Consider the following 21,339-nt stretch of genomic DNA (forward strand, 5'->3'; position numbering starts at 1 on the left):
AAGTGTTTTCTGTCAGTGCAGTATACTAAAAGTGTTAAGTTCTTTACCGTAGATGTTGATCGATGAATGAAAAGCATTAGGGATAGCTATTATTGACTTATATTGACAGCAGTCCATAGGTTGTTTTCCAGGCCTGTAGGTTGTAAAAAGACTCCTCTGGTGCTTGACATAGGTTTTGGGGAAAAAAGAAAAGGACATGTATCTCTCCAGTCTCTCAGTATTTGGTGGGTAGTTTATGTGGTAGGAATGTGCCAGAGCAGACTTGTAAGGTGGACAGAGTGGGAAGGGGAGTGGGGAGGTTTAATAGATTTTTAGCCCCAGTGAACGAAATTAAATCTGAAAATCAATATCCCAAAGATTTAAAAAAATAATAAAAAAAAGAAGTCCTCCCATCTCCAAAGAGAATACTATCTTAATATGTAAAGCAAAGTTTATGAAATACTTGTGACAAGCAAGCAACAAGAAGCTATTTCGTTGTCTGCCTTTTAACTCTCTCTTTCTACGTGGTGTTGCTGACGTGAGAGGACTGCCCTTCGCTGAGGGGCCGCTTGGCCTAGGTCAGGGTTTTGAGTGAGATGAGCAGCTGAGAAATGCCCTCATGGAGGTTCTTGCATGATGCTTGGGGCAGAAGCGGGAGCAAACCCTGGCCCTGTGCCTTTTGACCAGGACAGTGGTTCTCCAGTGTAGCAGTTCAGCAGACCAGAGTCAACACTCAGTATTTTCTCAGACCATAATGCACCAAATTTTACCCTCTGGCTTCTAATGAAGTGATGTTTAATATAATTTTGTAGACCATCAAGGAACCACTAAGCATACGCTTGTGGTAACGGCTGTGCTAGCTGAGACGGCCAGAGGTTTCAATTCCCTGTAGCTGGTCAGGTCAGCTATTAAACATGGCTCATGTTTGCACAGAGATTGTTGGTGTGGTTTAGGATGAGCAGAAATTTGCATTTAAAGCATTTTATTAGACTAGCTTTTTGCAGGTAGTTGAAATAAAACAGGAATTTGAATATGCATTGGAAGATACCACAGTGTAATGACTTAGGCACTGACTGAAGAATGGAGACAGTGGTAGTGGTGTTTTGAGGCTGTTTCTGAATTTTCTCTGCCACATTCCCTCTGTTTGCCAGCCTTTCCAGAAGCAGAAAGGGATGCAGGAGAATGTTTTGCATGTGTGGTATTGTGTCTCATTTTTGACAACCTCAGAAATTCAAAAATCAGGTCAGATCTGATCATAGTTTATTACAGTATTTCAATATTTGAGTAATAGTTAAGTTTCTCTTTTCTTACTTTCTGGTTTGTGAGCTTTTAAGACGCTCTCAAAGTATATTTGCAAACTCTTCTAGAGTTTAAACCACGTTAAATAATTCTAAAACTACAGGGGTTAGAACATTTCCCTTCTTTATATAAATGTTGTGGTCCTCTTCTCAAAACAGGTTCTTACATCAGGGCTTACCTTAGAGAACCATCAGGAATCACAGAAGTTGGTAATTCTGTTGTGTGTACTGAATCCTGTTAGGTGTGTGCTGCATGAGTAAGAGCTTTCCAAAAGCCATATTATCTTGGCCACAAATTTTTTAAAGTTCATTATTTATTTTGGCCCTCAAAAGCAGTGATTTCACTTGGCTGTTAAAATGAAAAAAGAATATACATATATGTTTAATATACAAATATTTAATTCATATGTATGCATGTAATAGTGTGCATGTGTATACATGTATATATGTATGTGTTCATATGTGTGTATATGTATATATGTGAACACATATACAAGCAACAATACAGTGCTACTTAAATTCGGGACATGGATTTTTAATCAGGGCAGAAGACCTAAACCGGAGCAGAGGTGTGAAACGGAGAGGGCTGAGATCAAAAGGACCCTAAGTCAAAAGGAGTGGTGGAATGACATTGATAATGCATAGAGTATGCACATCACTTGGGTGTAGCAGAGTTGTTGGAGAACAAGGCAGAAATGCAAGTATGGATTGATAATATATGTAAATGTAATTGGAGTGTAAAGAAAGAAGTGTAAAAGGTAGAGCTCTGATCTTTTCCAGAAGAGTGGTAAGTGGAACTGATGATGGCAAATCTACCAAAAAAAGCTGCGGAGATTTGTTAGAGAAAGCTCTCTGTTTAATTATCTTCCCTTTATGTATTCATACAGCATCAAAAACTGTGGAAAGATCAAGGAAGTAGATAAATGATACGTCTTGGCACATGAACCAACTTAAACATCATATAGAACGTATCAGTCCCTGGATACCAGGTGGAGTTTGAGCTGAGATAGGTACTGCTTTAGGCAGCACCATGTGCACAGGCTGTGTGTGTGTATGTATTTTATACACTGACATTGTAGGAAGACGTATTTTGTGTTGTTGAAAAAAGTGAATGCCGGTGCTTTTGGATTCCTCTGGAGGATGTGAGAGGTTGGACGTTTTTGCTGTTCCCTTTGTGATGGGTGCTGCTGGTGATGTTTCTGAAGGTGAAGTAAGTGAAGATTTTAGGTTTTGTTCCTCGTGACTGTTAGTGACAGTTTCCAACACATTGTCGGAGTTGCATGAGGCCAAATTATCCAGAGCATCCTTGGGGTGTCCAAATCTACTGTGGTATTTTTGTGGCACACAAGCTGATCACGGTTAGGAGCCGTGGCACAAGGGGCCTGTCAGGGATCTCCTAGGCCACCACATCCCCTCTCCTCACGTCACCAGGATTCATAAAACCACGCTTCGAAAAAGCGAGATCTTTGGGGCATCTCAGACTTTCCGCCTTTCCGTGACAAGTGCCTTCCCGCCTTACGTGGCCTACAGGCCTTTCCGGACCCCTCTGGAAGAGGCGACTCTTGACCATGGGCAAGTAAGCGGGCGGCTTGTTTTGGGTCCGGCGGCGGGCCGGTGAGGCGGGGCGGCGGCTGCGAGCGGCGGGGCGGCGGCGGGCCGGCGGCTGTGAGGGCGAGCGGCGAGGCCAGGCGGGCCGGCGGCTGTGAGGGCGAGCGGCGAGGCCAGGTGGGGCGGTGGCGAGGCGGGCCGGCGGCTGTGAGGGCGAGCGGCGAGGCCAGGCGAGGCGGCGGCTGTAAGGTGGGGCGGTGGCGGGGCGGCGAGGCGGGCCGGCGGCTGTGAGGGCGAGCGGCGAGGCGGGGCGGGGCGGGGTGGCGGCGGTGTGTCGCCCGCCCGCCTGCAGAGGGCTCTGTGACACCGCGTTTCCCCCGGCGAAGTGCAGTCGGCGGCGGGAGGGGGGAAGGGAGCGCGGGGATAATGCTTCCAACAGTCTGGTCTTAGTCTGGTAAACAGACTAGGAATTGTGGGCTAAGTCCTTTTCCTCAGGCTTTGCACCAAGGCTGAGATCAGATGACTCAGTCCGGACTCATTATTTTAATAGCCTACAGCTAGTTCACATAGCAGCGGGAGTCCACAAAAAAGGCATTTAATTGTTGAAACTCAAACTGGTACATTGTAACTGCAGATTATAGTATTCAGATTTAAGTGATTCAAGTAATTTATAAAGCTTTTGCACAAGCAAACTGAAAGTTAAAATACTGATATTGTAATAAAAAGTAAATAAAACATACTTTTGTACATTAAGACCCAATTAAAGAGCATGATTTCATTTAACAAACTTAAAACAGGCAGGTGATATTTGCCAACATTACTACAGCTGTGTTTTACATTAGGAAATTAATTAAAATAGTCATTTATACTTTTTTCCACTTGCAAGTTTTAGGCCTTTCTGTATTACACCATCTATTTTCTCTTCAATCATTGTGTTACGGTGCATTTGTAATCTCACTTAGCTGGCTGCATCGCAACTTCGGGGTTTTTTTCCTACCTAATGAAAAACCGGCTTTCTGCAATAACGCCGGCGAAGCAGATCAAACAGCGCTGAAGGAACTTCCCTGCTGTCTGCCTGAGAGGCAGCGCATTGTTAGTTATTCAGATGTCAGTCCTTTTCTTCCGCATCCTAGCAGGGTTTCGCTGGTTTCATCAGATCACTCCGAGCTGGAGGTGGGAGGGTGGCTGCAGGCGAGGGATGCGAGGGAATGGTTTCTGTTAGATGGAGCGAAACTGGGCGATTTACTGCTCTCACGTACATGCCTGGGTCTGGCACAATAGCACACTCCGAAACTAACGGGGACAAAATTTCAAAATGCAAATCAGTGTTCTGCTTTTATACCTCACAGCTGAATATTGGGACCTCGGGAGTTATTCTTGATTCTTAGGTACTTCCCCCCCCCAAAAAACTACTAATATAGTGATTACATAATGAACTGTTAACTTTGTCAGTCATATGTTCCTCCAGGCAAATCAGCTTGAAGCGTAGAAAGGTACATTTTTAAAATAGCACATAATTACAGAAACAAGAGTTAGTTCTTCCTTTTGTATGGAAGAGCAAAAACACGTATGATGGTTATCTTCCTCCTCCACTTTCCCTTGTCTACCTTCACCTGAACTTTCTTGCCTTTTAGGAGGAATCTTTCCTATCAACTATTTTACGGATGTGTGACTCATTGCAGCAGAGTCTGAAGGATTGGGAATGTTCAGTTTGCCATTTTAGTGGGGCTGGGTTGTTTGTAAGTTGCTATCGTCCTTCCAAACAACTCACGATGCCTGAAAATTTGGTTTATTAAGACCAGACATTTCACATTCCTAATGTTAAGATTGCTGCAATTTTCCATTATAAGCTTTACCCCACCCAGTCCTCTGAATACAGATTTATAAATGAGTTTTAAAAAATGCTTCTCCATCTAAATCTTCACTTACATTTTAAGCTTGGGAGAGCATCTTTTGAGCTGAATGCTCTGTCTCAATAGGAGGATCATATTCTGTATCAGTGTTCTCCCAAACAGATTTAGTGTTTCTTTAAAAATAAAATTAAACAGTGAATGCATTGTAAGTGACTTTGGTGTCTTTGTATTTGAAAGAAAATCAGCATCTATAGGTTTTAAGAATTAGTTTATCATGCACCTTATTACCACAGTTTCTTTTTACTGTATTTTTGTTGAATGGGTATTTCGGATTGCTTACTGTATCGATGCTGCTGGAGGAGCCACTGCAGACAGTATGTGATACATTTCTGAAAGACTGAAAAATGTGTTGGTTGATGTGTTTGACTACTACTGTGTAAAATACCGAAGATTGGCTTATTTATGCAGATTGATATTAGACATCCTTATAGCTAATAAGAAATGCTTTGTGATAACATCTATTTTTAAATTATTGCTTGATGAATCTGTCTTTGGGTGTTGACTTGAATGCTCAGAAGAACTTGGTGTGAAATGACACCAGAATACGCAGACATAAATGGAACATTACAGGAATAAAATATCTGACATTTCAGCTCCCTGCTTCTTAAAGCTAAAAGTCCTTGAGGCATCAATAAAACCAAACCAAGTCCAACAGTAAAAGTGTGTGTCATGCGTACACAGATCTATTTCTATGTGGGGTTGACTGCGAGAAATTGTTTTTACATAAATAGTTATAATAAGCTCTTAAAGAAGGAAAGAGGGTGGACCAGTAATGGAAAAAAATATTATATTTTAGGTTAAGTGCATCTGAAAGTAAAACATCCTACTGCAACTAGGCAATTTGACAATACTGGAGCCTGTGCAGAGAGCCAGAGCAGGGCTGGTGCAGTACTTAGTCCCACGTAAGAACTATTTTGAGATTCGAGTCAAACTTGGGAGATAAAGACCCCTTATTTTTATTCTATGAGCAGCTTAATTCCATCTTCTCCAAGGAGATTGGAAATTTATTAAAGTTCACAGTTTCTACAAATAAAAAGGCAAATACAATTTAACTCCCCTGCACTTTCCTCCCACTGAAATAAAAGTTAAATTTTTACTCTGCCTTCAAGAATTTTGCACTTCATTCATGTGAAAGCATAGAGTAGTCTAATAAGTCATAAAATGTGAAATAAAAATATTTAAAATATTTAAATTCAATAATTGATAGGTTAAGTTAGAGTATTACTGAAAAGATACCATTAGTACTCTTTCATGTGAGACTGTCTTTAGTCATTATAGTAACTTCATACTAAGAAAATTAATTTGGGGGTTTTGTATATGTGATGCAAATTTAAAAACTGTCAGTGTGCATTGTTAAAATCATGTGTTTTAAAAAATACTTTAAATTTACAAATACTCCTTTGTATTTCATGTTACTGATGTCTGCTAAGATTCTCGTTTTGGTCCCTGTAACATTTTATGGCTGTGTGACATTACATTATTCTTGTATATTAACAAGGATATGAACTGAAATGTAAGGATTCATGAAGTTATATACAAAAATTAATTAAGCAATAATCCATAAAGTATCTGTTGTTAGCAGCAGGCAATGACTGGTTTGTTCGTTAATGGCTGTAAGCAAATCCAAGGCTGATGAACGTCCTAATAAGCCTGTTAGTAAATGCAGGGAGGATGATTTCTGAAATGACGACTGCTACGTTACAGTAAAGGCAGGGGTTTGCTGCAGCGTTTTGAAAATGTATCCCAACTGCAAGAAAGTCTGCAAGTGTTCTACACCATCCAATTGCTCCTTTTTTGCCAATGGCAAAACTCTGGAATTAGTTTGATAAGAAATAAGTTGATGTCGAGACAAAGCACAGCATAGCGAGCACTTTGATCAGTTGTGCTTGAGAGGGTATTTTACAACTTTTTAAACTCTTATTTATTTGTAACAGAGGTGACAATATCATGCCAAACAGCAGTTGCCTTCCTGCTAATGAACTCCTTGAAGTATCTCTTTTGCTTAACTATTGCCTCTCACTCCATGGAAATTACAGAATTTTGAAGTTGTGGATAAGTTATAGCTCCTTCTGAATCTTGCTCATTTACTTCAAAATTGAGTGGAAAAAACTGAGGAAGGAGTGGGAGGGGAAAGGAAGAGAACTAGCAATATGTTTCTAATGTTTTGGAACTCACGGTTTCTCTCTTAAGTTGATTTCTGTGAGCTCTAATTTTGTTCCTTTTAAACACAGAAATGTCATTTGTTTATTTTAACAATGGCAGAAAGGCGATGTGGGCTTCTCCTTCAGTCCCCATCAGTGTAGGGGATAAGTAATGAATTTTCATTATGAATGAAATATCTAAAATAAGACTGCATCTGTCCTGATTACATTACTGTTCTAATGTTATCTATCCAGTGTGCTTTTTTTCTGTCAATTTAAAAAAAAACCATGCAGTCTGGATTTTGCATTTGCTGCATAACCTACACAAATTCAAGAAAGAAAAGACCAAAATACTATGTTGTTTAAGAAACAAACAAAAACCTAAAAAAAAAAAAAAAAATCCTTCTTTGGAAGATTCAGAACTGAACATTCATTTCTAAGTAAACAGCTGTTTTTATGGGGTGGGAACATACAACACCTATTTATTTTTTTTATTTTCATTTTTTAAATTTTAAATTAAAGATTACTTTGATGCTCTGCGAAAAGTAGATACAGTACAATAAGTGTAAGCATGGTACTAATAGAATAAAGAAGGGGGGGAGAACCAAACCAAACCAAAATCACAGAACTCTTTCCCAAACAGAAAATACTAAAATAAATATATTAAATATATAATAAATATATAATATATTAAATAAATACAAAATGGGAAAGTAGGGCTTATGTCCAGTGTTTGGGATTTATGTTAACCTAAATATGAAATGTAATTCACAGTGACTTTTTTGTCTGTATATTCCCAAAATCAAGAGAGATACTAAATTCCTTTCCAGGACTTTTAACACTGCTTGTATCGATCAAGAGTGAAAAAACACACATGTTTTGCTGTAGGCAAGTATATGGTTTGGGATGGTTTGCTTTTATTCTGTTTGAGTGATAATAGATTATTTGGCATATCACCATCCATTAGCTCCACTTACATATGTTTAAATACGAAATTACTCAATCTTCTGAATCAGTTTTCCATGCTAGAAGCACAAAATATCTACTCAGTGGATATTTTATTGTGTCTTATTGTATCTTTCAAGAACGTGTGAAGACCAGGCAATTAAAGTAAACCCACTGAACTCTTGCTTATATTGAACAGATTTCCTAAGGTTGTAGCCTTGAGTCTACTGACAACAATATGAGTATGACTACATGTTGTGTTCGAGTCTTTTCAGTGATGAGGCAGAAATGCAATGCAAAGTCTGCTTTTAACTTTTTTTTTTAAGGTACGTGTGCATCCTAATAATCTCTACTACATCTGTTGAAGATGCACGTATTCAGAAGATAATACATCCAATATATGGTGATAATATTTTTACATCTTGAAAACAGGTTGAATAATGGAACTGAAAGAATTGTACTAGCAATAAATTATTCCTAAGACTAATAATAAAAAGAAATCTGATTCTGCCCTAAGATACTCATCAGGTTGTGATAAATATTCTTTATTTAGGACATAGGGAAAGCTTTCAATAGATGAGTTTGAGTACAACTGGTACTGGGAATGAACACTGAATTCCTTTGTAAGACCTGATCTCAAATGAATGTGCATGTTGAAGTCCAACTTAGATGTGTGGTGTTTCTACAATATATGCTGCGCTGAAACTGTTCTTTCCAGAAACTTAGAAATGCCCTTTAATGATTTGTTTGATCTGGTTAGGGCCTGTTGTCAAATGTGATACAGCTTTAGGGGAGTAATTGAGAGGGGATTATTATTTTGTGCTGTTTCTTCCCCATTTTTGATGTTGTTTTGTGAAATCAGAAAAAACAAGACAAGCAAAAGGGAGTTTTGTTAAATCATATGTTTTAACGCTATGCAAATACTCTGTAATTTGAATAGCGAGGAGGAACGGGTATGATTATGCACACATCTTAATGGGGCTTTTTCACACTGATATTTCTTTTTAAGGTTTTGCTAAAACTGTCATGGAAGATCTCTAAAGAAAAAAAATGCTTCTGTGAAGCAAGAGAGGTTGGTACAGAGCTGCAGAATACTTCTGTTTCCCCACACTACGAAGAATGGTGTGTGAGAGTGCTTGAGGGTGTTCATCAAATAATTTGAATTAATAGATTGTATGGAACTTGCTCATATATTTGTTATTCTCATTATCACAGAAAGAGTGTGGCAAGGCATTACTGGGGACATTGATTGTCTTTGCTTTAGCCCAGTTTTGTGAAGTTCAACTGAGAAAAGCCTTTTGTCCTTCCCAGCAGACAAGACAGCCTACTGCTGAACTCCCACCACTTAGATTTCTCCAGATTTCTCCTTAACCTAATAGTAGTTCAACTTAACAGTTGTCTTCTCCTCCCAGCGTTAGCTAAACCGAACCACGTTGCTTTGTCTTTGCTTGTAAAGGCAGCAAAAAGTGTGGAGGACAGTTCGTGACTAAGGGGTTCAGTAGTGCGTTTCAGGGTCCACAGAGTCCCACCCTACTGAAATGGGGTCCTGCCTTTAGAAGTGGATCCTCCTAATCCCTCTTCAAAGTAGAGGTCTCCTGAAGTTTTAAAATACTGTATAACTAGAGGTGCTTTCCATTCTAGCCTTTTTTTTTTTTTTTTTTTTCCTGAACACTGCTAATGTGATGAGGAAGACTGGGAGCTAAAATTACCATTCCCACCTGCTTATTTCTGTTCGTACAGCACTGAGAAAGAACTGCATAAACATCTTGAGACAAAACTGGGAAAGATTGAGGGGAAAAGCAGATATAACCAGCACCTTGCACTGACAGGTATACAGAGTAGCAGGAGAATTAATGTGGGGCTTTCAGTATGTAGTTAAGCTAGTGCATGCCCCATCTGTCAAGCACGTTGTGACTACTTTTGATCTAAATATGATGCAACCAAAAGGTAGCACGAATCTGCTATAAAGCACCATGGATTTTTTTGTCCTGTTTGCAATCAGTCTTGAAGTTGACCAAATATTGGGTTAAGGAGCAGTCTGCTGAAATACAAGTGATGGAAGCTCAGCAATGTGATTTCTTATGTACTGGGAAAGGTGACGGGCTTTTCCTAGTACAGGTTAGCCAAATTAGGCAAACATGAATATGAGATGCGTGTTACTATGAATGTTTTTCCATAATTTTCTGTGTGATAATGAGCAAAGGTCAGAACTAATTCGGTTCTGCTGTTTTTCCTGTTGCGGTTTAATGCAGCTTGTCAGTGGTGACACACAGGACAAGGTATATATGTTATTGTCAGGTAGTACTGTCATTTTTTTTAAGCTGGTGTGCAACTGGACAGTGTTGTGGAGCAGTCCTGGGCCTGAGCATCACCACAGTGTCATCTGCTTGTTTTGCAAGCTCAGAATAATCCCCCTTCCCTCTCTCATGTGCATATGCAGTAACTGGAGAACGATAGACTTGTGATTGCATCATCTCCTCTGTTTGCATATGTTTTAGAGTCTAAATCATGAAGAAACCAAACGTAGCAAATTAATATTCAGATCCCACAAGGTAGCTCAGATGTACCTTTTCACTGTCTGTGGACACAGAAACAGATCTGGTCCAAGCAGGGCTAACTTCCTGCATCAGTAAGCTGCAACAGCGAGGAAGAGGACAAAAGGGTGCCTCATACCATTATGATCATTATTAAGATGATATATTCTAAAGGGCAACTTTTTGTTTTTTTCCTGTTCAAGTGAGATCTCAAGTAAAAATTTTCAGTTTATTTGCAACTCACTTTTGTAACTACCCTTACGCTCAGTCTGGGTGTATGAGTCCAGAACTCTTAAACTGTCTTAGAATTGTGTGTAGTAAGTTTTATGATAAACTAACTCTGACATCATGCTGTGAGTTATACTGGGGCATGATCCTGAAACAGTCACTACATGCTAATAGCTCAAGGAAATTTCTGGGCGAGTGTGTTCTGCTTCTGTTCATTCTTGATTCCAAAGCTTTTGGGGGCAACGGGACTTATAAAACATTGCAAAGATTTGATCTGGAAAGGCTTTTTTTCATTTGAACATCGCCTCTGCTTTTTTGTGACTTTTTATGTTGGTAACAACAGCTAACGCTGGCTGTATTATATTGCCACCTATATGGAAGGTTGTGCAACACTTTCCATTATAAGACTGTTTCAGTTGCTTATTATGTTGCCAACATTCAGCTGTTTGGGCTGAAATTTTCCATGCTGGGTGTCTCCTTCAGGCTGAATTTCTTGGGAAAGTTTCAATAAAAATACTTGAACCATTCCAGGGAATGAGAGGAGGGGGAAATACTACATTTTGCTCATGTTTATTAAAGTTGCTGCAAACACTTGATTCAGAAATCATTGCACCTACGTGTTTTGGAGCAGGGAGTTGAATTATTAGGGAGGTGAAAGGGTGAGGAAAGAAAAAATGGGGGTGGAAGAGATTTCTTCCTAAGGAGTGGGCTCCTCCCTGACGTTACGAACCATCTGCAGGAAAGCGCACACAAACCCCATGCTTGTTAAAACAGGGTCAATGAACGGCTGGGAACTGAATGATTCTCCTTGTTTCACTGTGCCTATGTGGTATATTGGATTTGAAGAGAGGGGCTTATGAGGTGTAAACACAATCCTGTGCAACAGGGAAGATGACTAAAATCTGCGTAGTGGTGGAACTGGAGAGCAGGGTTATGGAGTTAAGAATAAGAGTTGAAAATAGCAGAGGCAGATTTGCTCAGCAAGGAGATGGATCTGAAGATGGTGAGAGAGACTATTAAGCAAGGAGATAGGATTTAACCTAAGTGATCTTAGAGCAGCCTTTGTTAGTTACAGTTCATTTTCTGTTTCCCACACATCTTGTGCATTTAAATGAGGCAGGGAAAATTGTATGCAATCATGTAATTTAGAGACCAGTATTCAACCTTAATTCCAGCATGTTTCATTTCTGAGCACTTGATGTTGCAACCATAATGTACTTTCAACATGAAAATTAAAGCCTTAGTTGGAAATGCCATTCTATACCCATCATTAAAACGCTTCTATTGTAAGCTTTGAAGAACACCACCATCGTTAGGCACAAGTATAATACTGCATTTCAATTAAAATGCTGAAAAATGTTTTATTTTAATCCATTTAGACAAGTTTCTTTTTCAAAACCATAGCACTGCCAGTGCTTCAGCAAACATTTATGGGACTATTTGGATCTGAAAAGGTTAATTCCATACTTGAGATATCAGGAACTGAACTACTCAACAGGCTCTGCCTTTGATTTCTCTCAGGTTCACAGTGTAGACAACAAATGACGTTTTGGAATATATCAAACATGCTTAGCCTAAACGGGAGCGAGTTAACAGGACAGGGAGAAGTTTCAGCTATAACTTCAAATTTTCCTGATTTTTATGGACTTCAACCAGACTGGTTATACCTCAATATTATTTTAACATTGTTATTTGTGGCCGAGTTTATTAAATAGCAGCGTTCATGCTGCTGCTTTTAATATCTCACACTTGAGGTTATCTTCCAAGTTTTCAAGGATTTATAACGCTGCCGTAACATTTTCTTAAGGAATAAGGCTTCCTATCCAGAAGCAAGCATACATCATAGTACAAATTCCAAATATAGTGAACTAGATGTTTCCTAGTTAAAGGAAAGCAAACATGTACTGGAATGCTGATTTTTATTGAGATCCTTTTACTTCTTTTTTTCTTGAATGAAATTTAGACTTCTAGTTGAGGACTGTGTTATCAATAATATCTGCACCCTTGTTTAGAGAAGAGGAATTTAAAACTGAACTGTTACTATGGATATCTGCTTTTAAAATATTAACTTCATAAAAAATGCCATATCTGGGTTTGACATGATGTATTGTCTCTGTTCAAAGAAGATAAGCTCTCATGTCATATACCTGTTTATTAATGTCTGCGGATTGTGTGTTGGTGTTACATATTGTGGCAAAGATCCACTTATTAATGCCTTCATGGTATGGATGGACAGGATACATCTTTATTGCTTTAATGGTACTTAAAATGTTATGCCACAGTATTTTGAGGCTGTGTTAAAGTACACAAATCTCTTTTGAAAAAGAGCTGGTTTTTTGATACCTAGGCCAAATTTTTCTTTCATATTTGGCACAGATGCCTAAAACCCCATTTTTTTCTTTCTCCCTTCCCTATGCACCCCTTACTGTTAAACAAGAATGTTTTTTTCTCAGAGGTCTCTCCATAAGTGCAGTCAGGTCTGGACTCACGGCCAGTAGAATCTACCCAGCTTCCACCCAAACAGCCCATGCTTTGCAAGCCGTCACAAAACGTTGGGTTTCTGTGGAGCCTAAATGAATATAGTGATTCATATTAATTTAAACTGCTGGTTGAGGCCCAGAGGAGAAACTGGACTGTACTCTAGCACCATGTTGCAGATGCTGTGGCACATATTATGTATTGCTCTGAGACCCAGTGTGACCAGATGGTCATGTTCAGTGCAATTGTTGTGGTACTACGATCTGCAGAATCAGTTTGTGCAGCCAGCCTGTGGCCTGATCCTTCATACAATGGCAGGATATAAACTGTGAACCAGATGACTGATGTGGCAGTATTCCCTCTGCCTCCCTCTCCTCAGGGTCTGCTGCTCTTCGTTGGGAGCTGAAGGTGGATCTCCCAGTCTTCTAGTGGATTCTGGACGTACGCCAGGGCTTGCTTCCATGTCTTCTCATATAATAAGGAACATCAAGTCACACGACAGGCAGTTTGGTCACATAGCAAATATCGTTGTCACATGACAAGAAATTTGGTAGACTGATGGGTTGGCCCTGGCTATCAGCTAAGTGCCCACATAGCTGCTTGCTCACTCACCCCCACACCTCCAACCCCAGCAGGATGCAGGAGAAAATAGAAGGAGCAGAAGCGAGAAAACTCATGGGCTGAAATAAAAGGAATCACTAATTACTGTCACAGGCAAAACAGACTTCACCTGGGGAATTTAACTTAATTTATTGCCAGCTAGCGTAAATACTTAATTACTGATTCAGGTATTGGTTATTGAGAAACAAAATAAAAATCCTAAAACACTTGGAGGGGAAAAAAGCCATCTTTCCTCCCTCTTTCCCAGGCTTACCTTTGCTCCCAGGCTCATTTCACTCCAGACATCTCTCCCTGCCTGCTACTGCTGCAGGCCACGCTCAGTCCTTTCAGTGAGGCAGCAAGTGGTGCAGGGGTTGGGGTTGGGTTGTAGCGGTTTCTCTCTGCTGCCCCTTGTTTGTCACTCTTTTCCTGTGCTCTGATGTTGGTCACCCATGGGCTGTACTAGCTCTCCACCATGCAGCACCCACCTCCTACGCCTCTGACCATGTTGTTTTCTGATTCCCTCTGTTGTTTCCTCCTCTGTTCCCTCTTCCTCTCTCCCTCCAGCGTTTTCTACCCCTCCTTAAATATGTTTTCACTGAGGTGCCACCAGCTTCACTGATGGGCTCAGCTGTGTCATGTGGTAGGTCCACTGTGGACCTGGCTGAAACCAGCTGTGACTGGCATGGGGCAGCCCCTGACCTCTTCTTGCCCTGCAGCCCCCACTGCTACAAAAACCTGCCACCTACACCCAATACAACAACTCAGTATCTTCATTATTTCCTCCACAGACTTGTTCTCTGTGGCTGCTTCTGTCCCTGAGTCTGTCTCATTCTCTTTCCTAGGCTCCTCTGAGGAGAGTGTGACTATTGAAAGAAAGCCAGGTCACCCTCGCTTAGTCCAATACAAATAATTGCTGGTAATTTTTGTCATTCTGTTTCCTTACTGGATTGCAAATGTGAGTTTCTGGGCGACAGCTGGCTCCAAGGCGAGTGCAGGGTACTGGCTGCACTGTGTTCTCGCTTCTCTGAATGTGCTCTTCATGGCTTGCCAAGGTTGCAAGAGCTCATCATGTAAAGCTTGTGTCTTGGCTAAAACCTGCTTTACTTTGTCTAACCTGGTCAGACAAATGTCTGGGTGTAACTTAACTTTTTATTCTGTATCACATGCTAGTGCGTACTGTTTTATTCACTGACAGGCATAGTTTGTACTTTAACAGGAAGGACAGAGGACTGTATGGACAAGGTGATTTATTTTAGCCTGTCTTCTTAGGAATCCTTCAAGATGGCTCCTTACGCAGTGGAGGGGAAAGGCAAAGGATTAAAATATCACTTGAATGCTAAGCGCATGAAGTCTGAGTTGCAGAGATCCCGTCGCGGGGGGAACCCCAGTCCTTTCAAGTGAGAATTGATACAGGTGCCAGCAGTGATGCTTTGCATGTCAGCATAATGCAGTATCAGGTGTTCTGGTGTAACTCTGCGTAGGCACTTGGAATGAAGGTGGTCTTTTTCACTTCAATTGTTCTTTTTTGGAAGGAATCAGAATAAATTATTCCAGGTGGGAGATCCCATGCAAAAAGTTGCAGTGCTTGAATTACTGCACTACCGGTGCACTCCTTGCGTTGTGCTGGTGGAATTCCCTCTCAGCATCCTGCAGAGATGAACCTTGAGTTGTATTAGGCCTTCAGCAATATGTACCAAAGCTCTACAGAGAGACCTCATTTGGTTTTCAAGAGTTAGGAACTCCAGTTTGAGTAATTGCAATTTAATTGGACATCTTTTATGTCAGGCAACATTGTCTAAAACCTTTAGAAAAAGGATGTGATTATCCTAAGTTGGAAATGCTGTATATACACAGTGTAATTCATACTATCCCTTCGACCTTCAGATTCAATACATTTGCCCCTAACATTTTTCTCCATTCCAGCTACTCAGCTACTTTTTCACAGAAGGATTGAGTGTAGTTATTGTAAAGGTGTGAGTATAGCTATTATAATACTGTGTTCAATGCTGATCTCTGGTGGGAGTTTAAAAAAAAATTGTGTGTTTGCACATGATGTAAATGTCTAACGTAAGTTCTATTGAAATCAGAACTGAATGGCCAAGATCTTGAATACTGGAGTAAAGCTGTTGATAGAGAAGTTTGTATTCTTGAAATCTGTGTGTTGCAGAGAAACTTGCCGTGGCTGAGTTTGAAACTCCATTTGGTCACTGAGGGTGAAAAATACTTACTTTATCTTTACCTAAAGCTTGCTTGTGGACAGCGTTTCAAGCCTCTCATCCTCATGATTGTCCTTGTTCTAGATTTATGACTGATGCAGCTCGACGTGAGCAGGAGTCTCTGAAGAAAAAGATTCAGCCGAAACTCTCTTTGACTTTGTCAAGCACAGTGTCCCGTGGGAATGTATCTACTCCACCTCGCCACAGCAGTGGAAGCCTTACTCCTCCAGTCACCCCTCCAATCACTCCCTCCTCTTCATTTCGCAGTAGTACTCCTACAGGTAAGCACCAACTGTTTGGTTTATCCCAAATAAACTAGCAATTTTGCTACATGACATTTGGAGAACAATAGACATACTGAGGCATTGGGAAGAAGAACCCCTAAAAATAAAACAGAAAAGCTTTGGGCTCTTTTATTTGCATTTGGTTTGCAATCTCTAAAATGTGTTTGGGCATTTGTTTCCAAACGCTTTGCTAAAGCAGAGAAAGACAGTAACTTTAAAAATCGTAGCTGAAATTATTACATGAAGAAACTAACCTTACCAGAAATACCAGATGTGCAAAAGAGCCCTGATGTATCAGTAGGAGAGCTCTGCACGTGGTACAGTGCAAGTTTAAGATACAAGTCAGCCCCTCCGTGGTTTTTTTTTTGGGGGGGGGGGGTATTGAGGGGCGTTGAATTTATAGATAAATGAGTGGACAGGGAGGAATGTTCAGCTTCTGTCATCATGTAGACATGACTTTCATTAGGAAACTATGTTCAAAACCACTAATGTGTGAAAAAAGTGATCTGTGTTTTCTTAAAAAACAAGTGTTCCAGTGGTTTTCCCAGGTATAAAATTCCTGGGAATTTTTTTGCACTGATTAGAGAAACTGAAAATTGCTTCCTGTGCTGAACCAGATCTCTTGCCCCAAGTCAGTCTGATTTACATTAGATAGAGATCTTGTCAGATAATTCTGATACACTTCAGATTAAATACCAATATTTCCTTCTAAAAAGCTAAATGTGTATAATACATCTATTCTCTTCTGTAATAAATAGGCTCAACATAACATTCTTAATAGGAAATCACATGAGCATCCCTGTCTTGATAAACTGTTATGCCATGTGTTTTATATAAGCTATTTAATGTTTTAGTATTAATGATTAAATGGAAAAGTTGTAGCGGTCCTTGCGACACTCTGTCTGGGAGTTCTGAAATGAATTGGTTGTTTAGTATGTCCCTGAATATGAAAAATGGAAGCATGTTGAAAACAGTTAAATGATAAGTCCTAATGTAATTCAGAAAATTTTAGAAGATTTTCTTAATTATCTCCTATTTGAAAGAAATTGATTCATTTTCTTGACATCCTACAGATGTCAAAGAATTTCTGCTTTCTTTGGGTTTACTTTTTGTACAGCTCCTCCTGAGAAAGCTAATTCATGATGTGGTCAGGTAGTATAACTTTGCACATTTGTAAGCAACACTGGTTAGTGATGTACTCTGAAACATGTTCCATCAAATACTAAAGAAAAAAAGCCAGCATCTGTCTACTGAAATACTTTATAAATTTTTATTATTTATATATTTTTCAAACTTTTAAAGTTACTCAGAATGCTGTTTTACCTGTAGTTAGGAGAATCAGCCTGTTTTGGCTAACTTGAGTTTCTGGGAGTCCTGCCTGGCAGGTTATAAATAATACCAGCTTCTACTTTCTGCACCCTCTGTTCCAAGTTCCTCGTTGGAGCCCCGTTCCAAGGTTAGGGTTTGTAATAGCCTGGTAGCAAAAAATAGATATTCTTTCTTGAAGTTTTTTTTTTTTTTTAATTAACTATCAACTGAATTGCATTTCAGCAGCCTCAGCCCAGAATTTCCATTTTTGTCATCTTAAACGGTTTTCCGGACCTAAAATAACCATTGAGATTTTTCTGATAACTACAGAATTTTTCCCAGTGTTTGCTTGGCATAGGATTTTGTTCTCCACAGTGGTTCTAACTTACATAGATGAGGTGCTCAGGGTCATGCCGTGGCTGAGTTTCTCTTTCTGTCGTGCAGTGCCTGCAGAGGGAGCGCAGGAAGGCCAGCAGACAAATTTTAGATAGGCAGCTCACATGTCTGTTATTGGCTGATGCAGATCTTTTTCCCTCAAGTGCAAGTATATATGGCAATTGACTAGCAAGGTGATAAAACCAAGGGTAGTTAGGCAAGATCTGTTTCAGGGAAACAATTTAGAGTATGTAAATCGTCCTGCATTTCAGCCTCGCAGTGCCTACACAACTTTCAAGCCCTACAGGCATACCCACCACTGCATCCAGTGAGAATGAAGAATATTGCTGTATTCCTTCTGTGCGATCCTGTTTGATTTGTACTCCGAGCAAACTCTTGTTAACTCGTCTTTGAATACAGGTAAACATGTATGTTGTGGTAACTTAAGAAAACAAAGAGGCTGTTTTTCCTTAGGTTGCCTGAAAGGGCATCATCTGGGTTGATGTTAAGTATTTGTTATAATCCAAATGCAATCATTGTCCTCATCCTCCTTTAGACCTATACTTTGTCAAAAATAAAATGGGATTGCTTTGACCCAATCTATTAATAAATTCAGAATGGCAGTTTCTCTTTTATTAACACCCATCTCAGTTGTTTGATACTTTGTTAGGGTACCAAACATAAGCAGTGTGCCTGGCATTACTGTTACTGCACACGGTGTAACTCCAAGTGGTGATGCTTTAGATGCCAGAGAGAAAGCATGCCTTACAGGCTGCTGAGGTGGCATACAAATATGCATGTCCCTCAGCAGAGAGTGTCTGTGCTATATGGCTGTTTGCCATTCTTGTTCAAGGTAGAAAGCAGGAACCTCACTAATCTTTTGGGTCCTACTTTCCATGTACTGTCCTCCCGTTAGGTATGCTGCTCATCTTGGCTTTCCTAGGTGTGGTAGTCTTATCTTGGGTAAAGCCAGCAGCTACCTGAATCCCAGTCACCTTTGTGCACATCCTTACAGCTAAGTCCTTCTATTTCCTGATGCTGTTAAGCTACTGTTGTCATTTTTCAACAGAGTGTAATTTCATATAATGATCTCTCATCCATGTATTGACCAGACTCAAACCCACTTAGCTTGTGAAATTTGATAAGAAACAGTTCATGGTGGTTTGGCTGCAGAGAATGTTTGTTAAGTTTTGCAGTAAAAATCTGTGCCAAAAGACTACAGGCCAAATTCGCAGACAGAGCTGAGCAGCTTCCAAGCTGACACACATACATGCTGCAAATGTTGCATGCGTATATATAGCACCTTCTTCTGCGTAAATGAGATTATTTACGTAGAAGCAGAAATATTCAGCAAAGAAGTGTGCTCTTTAAGGCTCTTCTCAGGTAATGAGGTAGACATGTATTTATCTGCAGACTCTGTATGTGTTAGTCCCCTGAAACGGCCCATTTGTGGTTTTGGTGGGAAGTAGAAATGCAGCAATTAATTTTCTATACCTCCTCTCTGTTCCCCCAGGGGTGACTGGCATGTGCTCTCTGCTTACATTTGGCTTTTTGTTCCCTCTCCTATAACAAGTTTTCTCTTCTTCTTAAGACCTGCATCCTCTAGTGATTGCAGAAATTTCACTTTAAAAATTTATTCCAGTTTTTGTTTTAACAATGGTGTCTCCTGGGAGACTTTGTTTAGTAGTCTTAAATGCTCTTCTTAGAGTTCGCAGGCAGGATTTAGCAAAAGAAATGGCTTCCATCAGCAATACAGACTCCTTAGGGTGATAGGGAAGTATAGCTAAGTAGCACCAGCACATAGCTTATTTTGGAAAGATGTTAACAGTCTGCAAACATTGAAATATCTCTGTATTTAAGGAGCGCTCAATTAAGTCACAAAAACTTCTGTTGCCTTTATTTTTGAATGTCAATTTTAAACCCACAGAACTAATGAAGTCTAGTTATGGATAAAAATGAGGCTGACATTGCATCTTTAACATACGCTGTTAATTTTTTAAATGTTTTCATACATCTGTGTGGCTCACAGATGAAATTTCCACTCCTAACTTCCTGGCTTTTGAGTGTAAGTCAGAGCATTGACATTCCTTTGAAAACTATGATATCTCTTCATACTGAAAAGCTTTAAAAAAGATTCAGTGATAGTAACTTATTGGTAATTCATTATTAAAATAACCTGGTTCCAATTTTAGTTACAGAAGTAATTCATAGTACTAAGTCTCAGACTTTAAAAACAAATTTAAAAAAAGTAAAGCCACTTTTGCATTGAAGGAGTGCCAAAAATCATCTGAAACCACTGTTTTGTGTTTGTTTGTCTTTTCTTCCAGATTTATGACTTTTTTTTTTTTTTTTTTTAATGATTCCAGGCCTGGGATAGTAAATTTCAGCCTGGAATGAATTTTTGCCCTTCTTATAAATCCTAAAGCAAGAGTTTAATACTACCAACTGGCTTTTTAATGGCTCAACCCTAAGTCTTGCCCACCCCCCAAAAAAAGCTGGAATATTTGAAAACCTCATAATTAGCATTACATTTTGCACTGAAGAAACTGGCTCTCAGACTTCCTTTCCTGTTTATTTTGATTTTAATAGATTATAAGTTATAACATTTATGCTGTTTTAATAGGTTTATAAACCTACTTACTGCCTGATCGTGTTGGGCAGCGGATGGCAGCCAGTCCTGGCAGTGAGCATTGAGGATGCTATGGTTGGCTGGAATAGCTGTGGCCTTCTGTCAGTCCTTCCACTTGTAAAAGAGATGAAAGAGTGAAGTTCTCATGGGTGGTCGTAGCTGACCCCATGAGAGAATTGGCAAGTCCCATTTTGATTTGCAGCTGTCATTTAAGTAGGTGACTAACTGTTGGTTTATCTTATTAATTAGGATAAATGCCTTTCTGGGGAGTCATATTTGTGCGGTCATTTTTGATTGACTGCATTTGAAAGATTTTACCTTTCCTTAATATGGCAAACTTCCTTGAAATTTCCACTAGCCCAGTCTCAATATTTACAAAAGTGACCCCATTTTCTACCCATAGAAAATACTTGACTTTTCAATCTCTTTTTTTTTCTTTCTAGTAAAACATGAAAGTAATAATTAATTTTAATTTGGAGTAAACAATACTTTGTAGGATTGGCCTTAACCTTTAAGGTATCTAAGATCTAAACAGTGATACTGTAATCAAATATGCCTAAAAATTCAGTACAGCAATATTATAAGACTTTAAAAAAAAACTATGACTGAGGCTTTCAAGGTAGTACTATTGATGTAGAAACCATTACATTTACCATCTGAGGATACTATTTGAATGATCTAGTAGATCTATAGTAACTGAGTAGTTTTTTTAGATACACAGAGCGTATTCTTGAACTGAAATCAAGACCGCTTTGTAGCTGTGTCAGTAATCATAAAGCTGCACTGTTTCAACCAGTTAGAACATATCATGTGAAATGGGCCAATTTTTTTCTAGTAAGTCATACTGTTGGTGCACCATG

At 39.5% G+C, this 21,339-nt stretch overlaps 1 protein-coding gene across 1 annotated transcript in view; it reads left to right on the top strand.

Annotated features, from left to right (window-relative positions):
* JAZF1 (JAZF zinc finger 1) overlaps window positions 1-21,339 on the top strand; it is a 201,021-nt gene that overhangs the window by 153,538 nt on the left and 26,144 nt on the right. Inside the window, exon 3 of the mRNA XM_030010210.2 lies at window positions 15,968-16,164. Coding sequence (XP_029866070.1) covers window positions 15,968-16,164 — 197 coding nt within the window. The remainder of the gene's footprint in view (window positions 1-15,967; window positions 16,165-21,339) is intronic.

The sequence above is a fragment of the Aquila chrysaetos genome, chromosome 3 (assembly GCF_900496995.4).
Source record: "Aquila chrysaetos chrysaetos chromosome 3, bAquChr1.4, whole genome shotgun sequence".
NCBI lineage: Eukaryota > Metazoa > Chordata > Aves > Accipitriformes > Accipitridae > Aquila > Aquila chrysaetos.